This window comes from Odocoileus virginianus, unplaced genomic scaffold (genome assembly GCF_023699985.2).
Source record: "Odocoileus virginianus isolate 20LAN1187 ecotype Illinois unplaced genomic scaffold, Ovbor_1.2 Unplaced_Contig_28, whole genome shotgun sequence".
Lineage (NCBI taxonomy): Eukaryota > Metazoa > Chordata > Mammalia > Artiodactyla > Cervidae > Odocoileus > Odocoileus virginianus.
Window position 1 is genome coordinate 565001 of NW_027224345.1, and position 7954 is coordinate 572954.

Here is a 7954-nt window from a genome sequence, read left to right on the forward strand (position 1 = left end):
AATTTAAAAAAAAGAATGGCTAAGATGGTAAATTGTATGTTGTATTTTACAACAATTTTTAAAAACATTTAAATGTTCATTCCCCCATCCTTAGCCACCTGGTGAATGAACATTCCTTTCTCAACACCAAAGTCTCCTCTTGTGAGCCCTTCCCTCAGCCCACCGACCCTTGTAGTTGACCATTCCCTTTTGTAGTACACCTTGTACATTATACCTCTTACACATTTATCAAGCAATATACCAATTGTGGTTTACCTATCTCTTTCCACCACTAGAGTACAAGCAATTTAGGGGCAGAGACAGTGTTTTACTCCTCTCTATCCCCTAGGCTTGGAGCTTGGTAGACTGGAAAGACCCAAGAAAAGCTTTTTTTGTGGGGGGGGGGTATGTTAGAATTAATGTATATGTTTGTATATTAACGCACAACATGCACAAAAATTGTTGAAAAAATAAAAAGGGAAAATATTTTACTACATATAATGTGAATTTTATATCTTTAATATGTTACTATATTTCAAAAAACTTTTTTAACTATTTCCAAACAGAAAGGTGAGTCCTCAACCCTGACTGAAAACGATACGTTAAATTATAAAAGCAAAATAGAATAAAGGAAAATATTTAAATTTAGTAAGAACAATACCATAATGTACCACCACTTTTTACGTATTGAAAGAAAATGGTAACGATAACCCTATATGCAAAACAGAAAAAGAGACTCAGACGTATAGAACAGACTTATGGACTCTGGGAGAAGGCGAGGGTGGGATGTTTCAAGAGAACAGCATTGAAACATGTATATTATCTAGGGTGAAACAGATCACCAGCCCAGGTTGGGTGCATGAGACAAGTGCTCGGGCCTGGTGCACTGGGAAGACCCAGAGGGATGGGGTGGAGAGGGAGGTGGGAGGGGGGACCGGGATGGGGAATACATGTAAATCCATGGCTAATTCATTTCAATGTATGACAAAAACTACTGCAATGATGTAAAGTAATTAGCCTCCAACTAATAAAAATAAATGGAAAAAAAATTATAATAAAAATAAATAAATAAATAAAACAAAAGGATAGCAAAAAAAAAAAAAAAAGAAAGAAAGAAAATGGATTTCAAAATAGTAATTTTGAAAGCTGAAAACCCGAGAAAGCCTGGATCGACTGAAGTTCTGGCTCTTCAATCGAGTTCATAAGGGAGAGTTATTTGACCCGGCATCGGGGGCTCCCCAGGGTTTAGAAATCTGCAGATATTCCCACTCCCTCCTCGGAGGACAAGGGCGCGCGTCTCCTAAGGCTCCACCTCAGCACTTTGGGCCCCTGGGGGAGTCCAAGGGACCTTCATCCCCACTCCCGGCCAGGGCCGGTGAACCAGACCCGCCCATCGTCCCAGACATACCTCAGGTAACTGGCAGCCTGCTCCGGGCTTAAGGCCCCAGCTTCCGCGAAACCTCGGGAGGCCTCCATGACGCTTCAGAGGATTTCCTGTATCTCGGCCGGGGATTGAATTTCCCTCGTTATCGCCCTGCGCCTGCGCCATGCGAATGGAGGCGGGGCCAGGCCAACCGTCGACGTACCGGCGGCCAATCCGCTGTATCACGCTCTGGCGCCACTGCCTGAGCCCCGCCCGTGAAGGGCGCGCGCCTGCGCAAACGCGGGCTGGGGGGCTGTAGAGGCGGTCGCCAGCGCAGTGGCGCGGGCTGGATTGCGTCTTTTTGTTTCTTGCATTTCAATCCAGTCAAAATCATGCTGCGGCAGATTCGTGTGTGTGTGTGTGTTTGCGGCAGATTCGTGTGTGTGTGTGTGTGAGATATCCTTGTGAGTGGGGTAGACTGTCTCAAAGGATCTCAGTCGTTTTAATGGATCTCAGTCGTTTTAATGGCCCCTAGATAGCTCCTCCACGGCATCCTCAAATATCCTCCTTTCCCTGCTGGGCGATGTGAGCGTGCTTTAAATTCAAACACCCTAGGAGGCATAGACTTCCTTGTAAGGTAAGGGAGTTAGAGAAGGTGAGGTTCAGAAAAAGAAGAGACTGGCACTTTACAGGAACAGATCACCTTTAATGAGGCGAGAAGGGGCAGCAGTCAGATTAGCGAGCTGCTGCACTTATCCAAGAAAAGAGTAAGTATATATAGGCATGTATGTGGAAAGTTACTGTCTTAAGGGGGCCTGTTCTTCTCCAAGGTTGTTCGGAGTAGTTATCTCTTAAACGGCTGGGGCAAGGAATTTTGGAGATCGGCCAGAGGCTGGACCAGCTGGGAGCTGGGTGTAATCAACCTTAATGTCCATTTTTTTCTTCGGGTGAGAGAGTTCTTTAGTTTTGCATAGAATGGTGGGGAGGACCTGGAGGGGAGTTTTAACTCCAGGCTATTTTGAGCCATGTAACTTTCCTTCACTGGTGATTTAAATTTACCGTGAAGAGGCGTCTTGAATCAAGCCAAAAGTCTCATTTAAGAAATAAGCAGTGGGACTTCTCTGGTGGTCCAGTGGCTAAGACTGTGCTTCCAATGCAGAGGATTCAGTTTCAAACTCTGGTCAGGGAATAAGATCCCACATGCTGCAATTAAGACCTGATGCAGCCAAATAAATAAATAAATAAATAATTTTAAAAAGAAAAGAAGTAGTGCTGTGGTGTATTGTTGTTGCTGTTCAATCACTAAGTCGTGTCCAACTCTTTGTAACCCCATGGACTGCAGCACCCCAGGCTTCCTTGTCCTTCACCATCTCTCGGAGTTTACTCAAACTCATGTTCACTTAGCCGGTGATGCCGTCCAACTATCTCATCCTCTGTCGCTCCCTTTTCCTCCTACTGTCTATCTTTCCCAGCATCAGGGTCTTTCCAATGAGTTGGCTTTCACATCAGGTGGCCAAAGTATTGTAGCTTCAGCTTCAGCATCAGTCCTTCCAATGAAGAATATTCAGGGATGGTTTCCTTAGGATTGACTAGTTTGATCTCCTTGCTGTCCAAGGGACTCTCAAGAGTCTTCTCCAACACCACAGTTCGAAAGCATCAATTCTTTAGCACTCAGTTTTCTTTATGGTCCAACTCTCACATCCATACATGACTACTGGAAAAACCATAGCTTTGACTAGACGGACCTTTGTTGGCAAAATATCTCTGCTTTTTAATATGCTGTCTAAGTTGGTCATAGCTTTTCTTTCAAGGAGCAAGCATCTTTTAATTTCATGGCTGCAGTCACCATCTGCAGTGATTTTGGAGCCCAAGAAAATAAAACCTGTCACTGTTTCCACTTTTTCCCCATCTATTTGCCATGAAGTGATGGGACCAGATGCCATGATCTTAGTTTTTTGAATGTTGAATTTTAAGCCAACTTTTTCACTCTCCTCTTTCACTCTCATCAAGAAGCTTTTTAGTTCCTCTTCACTTTCTGCCATAAGGGTGGTGTCATCTGCTTATCTGAGGTTATTGATATTTCTCCCGGCAATCTTGATTCCAGCTTGTGCTTCTTCCAGCCCAGCGTTTCTCATGATGTACTCTGCATATAAGTTAAATAAGCAGGGTGACAATATATAGCCTTGACGTACTCCTTTTCCTATTTGGAACCAGTCTTCTGTTCCATGTCCAGTTCTAACTGTTGCTTCTTGACCTGCATACAGATTTCTCAGGAGGCAGGTCAGATGGTCTGGTATTCCCATCTCTTTCAGAATTTTCCACAGTTTGTTGTGATCCACACAGTCAAAGGCTTTGGTGTAGTCAATAAAGCAAAATAAACTTTTTTTCTGGAACTGTCTTGCTTTTTCAATGATTCAGCAGATGTTGGCAATTTGATCTTTGGTTCCTCTGCCTTTTCTAAATCCAGCTTAAACATCTAAAATATCTACTGTATGTGTAACATGTACTGTGCATATAAGTTAAATAAGCAAGGTGATAATATACAGCCTTGACATACTCCTTTCCCAATTTTGAACCAGTCCATTGTTCCATGTCCGGTTCTAACTGTTGCTTCTTGACCTGCATACAAGTTTCTCAGGAGACAGGTAAGGTGGTCTGGTATTCCCATCTCTTAAAGAATTTTCCACAGTTTGTTGTGATCCACACAGTCAAAGGCTTTAGCATAGTCAATGAAGCAGATGTTTTTCTGGAATTCTCTTGCTTTTTCTATGATCCAACGGATGTTGGCAATTTGATCTCTGGTTCCTCTGCCTTTTCTAAATCCAGCTTGAACATCTGGAAGTTCTTGGTTCATGTACTGTTGAAGCCTAGCTTGAAGGATTTTGAGCATTACCTTGCTAGCATGTGAAATGAGCACAATTGTACAGTAGTTTGAACATTCTTTGGCATTGCCTTTCTTTGGGATTGGAATGAAAACTGACCTTTTCCAGTCCTGTGGCCACTGCTGAGTTTTTAAAAAATTGCTGGCATGTTGAGTGCAGCACTTTAACAGCATCATCTTTTAGGATTTGAAATAGCTCAGCTGGAATTTCATCACCTCCACTAGCTTTGTTCATAGTGATGCTTCCTGATGCCCACTTGACATGCCCACTTCCTAATGCCCACTTGATGCTTCCTAATGCCCACTCCAGTATGTCTGCCTCTAGGTGAGTGACCACATCACTGTGATTATCCAGATCATTACGACCTTTTCTGTATGGTTCTTCTGTGTATTCTTGCCATCTCTTAATCTCTTCTGCTTCTGCTAGATCCTTGTCATTTGTTATTTATGGTGCCCATCTTTTCATGAAATGTTCCTTTGGTATTTCCAAGTTTCTTGAAGAGAATCTAGTCTTTCACATTCCATTGTTTTCCTCTGTTTCTTGGCATTGTTCACTTAAGAAGGCTTTCTTATCTCTCCTTGCTATTCTCTGGAACTCTGCATTCAGTTGGTTATATCTTTCCCTTTCTTCCTTGCCTTTTGCTTCTCTTCTTTTCTCAGCTATTTGTAAGGCCTCTTCAGATAACCACTTTGCCTTCTTGCATTTCTTTTTGTTTGGGATGGTTTTGGTCACCACCTCCCATACAATGTTATGAACCTCCGTCCATAGTTCTTCAGGCACTCTGTCTACCAGATCTAATCCCTTGAATCTATTTGTCACCTCCACTGTATAATCATAAGGGATTTGATTTAGGTCATACCTGAATGGCCTAGTGGTTTCCCCTACTTTCTTCAATTTAAGCCTGAATTTTGCAATAAGGAGCTCATGATCTGAGCCACAGTCAGCTCCAGGTCTTGTTTTTGCTGACTGTATACAGCTTCTCCATCTTTGGCTGCAAAGAGTATAATCAGTCTGATTTCAGTATTGACCGTTTGGTGATGTCCATGTGCAGAGTCATCTCTTGTGTTGTTGGAAGAGTGTTTGCTATGACCAGTGTGTTCTCTCGGCAAAACTTTGTTAGCCTTTCACTGCTTCATTTTGTACTCCAAGGCCAAGCTTGCCTGTTACTCCAGGTATCAGTGGTGTATGTTCACCACCATTTCTTTGGAAGCTCCAACGTAAATGCAGTCATATTTTCAAAAGCAGACCTTAGGGCTTTCGGGTAATGCGGTTACTGAGTTTCAAGTGGCTTCCTTGTGTGATACTAAATAGGTTTGTGAGCCAACAAAAATTGTTCTTGTTCATATAGTGGTAAGAACATGACATTATGATTCCTCAAGGAACTAATTAACAGTTAGCATTTGAAAACTTACCTATTGCCCCTGTCACATGCCTACCACATGTCCAGAGGATTTTAAACTTTTTGTAAATTTCATAGGTCATTCAGAGTTAAAAAGGAAACTGAGAGAAGATGGTCTGCTCTCCTGGTTTATATGACTTTAAATCATATATTTATATACTTTAGGCCCTCTGTTATGAGGGGTTTTCCCCATTTTTCAGATGTGAAAATTGAGGTTTAGAGAAAAAAAATGACTTGGCTCAAGGTTCCAAAGTTAGGAAATGGCAGAGCCAGAATTCCATACCAGGTCAATATGGACACAAATCTGTGCTCATTCACTGTGTCACACTGCCTATTGCTGGAAAGAAGAGGTGAGTGGATGAAGCCAGTTTATGAAGGAATTTGTTTATGCTGTTGAAGTATTTGAATCACTTCTTTTCCTGGAGCCGTGTTTGTATTGGGATTGGGAGTCGGGGCGGGGCGGGTAAAGTGTATAGGTGCCCTGTATACCCAGAAGATGTGTGGTGAGAAGAAGGGCTGGTGGAGAGAATTCCATAGGAAAGAAAAGAGAGATGGGAGCACAAAAATCTTTATCTCAAGTCTGAGGAAAGCCATCTCTAGTTGTGGAAACTCAAGATGAAGCAAAGCAGAACCCTGACTGCTGCCTTAGGCAGCTGCCCCTATGTTGGCTTTAGAGAAATGCTAAAAGGAATGCCCTCAGGAACTGCGCTGCTCCCTCTCTGTTTCCCAGTGACAGTGATATCTTCCCCTGACGTTAGATGAAAGGACTAACCCTCCTGCTTGCCTGCCTTTAGGTTATTGGATTTTTCTCAGTGCCATTTTCAGACAACCGCAAGACTCCTCTTTAAACCCACTAAGTCCTCCAGCTCCCCTTCCCTTCCACTCAGTCCTACAGTAGCCACTTCCTTTGGGCTGTTCTCAGTGTCTTCTGGGGTCCCAGTTCCCATTCCAGAGTGCCAATAACCCAGGAAGCTTGCCACCCAGGACTCCTAGTCCTCCTATCACAGGCCAAAAATATGAGAGAGGTTGGGGAGGATTTAGAGTGGATAAATGGAGAGAATGAAAGAGGATCAAAATAAGAGTTACTACTATAAAAAAAAAAGAGTTACTACTATATTCCATTTATGTGTCAGGTCCTGTTCAAAGCACTTATATTAACTCTTGTGGCTGTTCCTCATTTCACATCTACCCCTAAAGCAAGGGATTGAATTCTCTCAGCTTCTCTCAAGGGAATGGAGTTTTTTAAACCTTCCCTAATTATTGTTCATTTTTAAAGTGTGATGATGGTATTGTATGTTTCAAAGCCCTTATCTGCTAGAAATACATAATGGAGTATTCTCAGATATAATGATATGACACCTGGGATTTACATTAAAATATTCGGTAGAGAAAAAAATGAGAGATGGATGAGCATAGATTGGCAAAATGTTGATAATTGTTGAAGCTTGTTACAGAGGTTCATTATCCTCTTCTCTCTACTTTTCTGTGTGTTTGAAATTTTCCATAATAAAAAAAGACCCTTTGCTTTCTAGTCTGCAAATTACACTGAGTCACCCATACTCACAGACCGGAAATAAGATAATGAGACCTTGTGGGAGAGTTCAGAATAGGTAAATGGAGAAATGGATGAGGCAGAATAAGAACAATAGCTATTACTAATGGAGCACTTGAGTGTCAGGCCCTGTTCTACACGCTTAATACACCTATATTAAGTTTAATATAGGTGTATTTAATCCTATATTTGGAGAAGGCAATGGAACCCCACTCCAGTACTCTTGCCTGGAAAATCCCATGGACGAAGGAGCCTGGTAGGCTGCAGTCCATGGGTCACTAAGAGTTGGACAGGACTGAGCAACTTCACTTTCACTTTTCACTTTCATGCATTGGAGAAGGAAATGGCAACCCATTCCAGTGTTCTTGCCTGGAGAATCCCAGGGATGGGGGAGTCTGGTGGGCTGCCGTCTATGGGGTCGCACAGAGTCGGACACGACTGAAGCGACTTAGCAGCAGCAGCAATCCTATATTAATCGTCACAATAACCTTGTTAGGTAGTGTATACTATTGTTAAAGTCACTTTATATTGATAGATAAGGAAACTGAGGCACAAGGAAGATTTAATGAGTTACACAAGTTTGTATAGGTTGTGAGTGGTAAAGTTGAGTTCTAAACCCAGGCAGCCTGGCTTTTAACTTTTTACTCTTAAACATAATGCTAGTTAGGTGTTAAACATGATGCAAGAAGCTGATAGGTGAAGTGAAGGGATCATTCTTTTCTTATTCATTTATTTAATAAATATATGTTTAAGTCTTTACAAGATTGCCAGTCAAGGAT

At 42.2% G+C, this 7954-nt stretch overlaps 1 protein-coding gene across 2 annotated transcripts in view; it reads right to left on the reverse strand.

Moving 5' to 3' along the window:
- The window catches only part of ERCC6L (ERCC excision repair 6 like, spindle assembly checkpoint helicase), a 33106-nt gene extending 31571 nt beyond the window's left edge, over nt 1-1535 (reverse strand). Inside the window, exon 1 of one of the 2 annotated variants that reach the window (XM_020871681.2) lies at nt 1388-1535. In XM_020871681.2, the coding sequence (XP_020727340.2) occupies nt 1388-1455 (68 nt within the window). In that variant the 5' untranslated portion in view covers nt 1456-1535. The remainder of the gene's footprint in view (nt 1-1387) is intronic. The other variant, XM_070464545.1, reaches the window with a different exon arrangement.
- Nucleotides 1536-7954: the final 6419 nt, after the last annotated feature.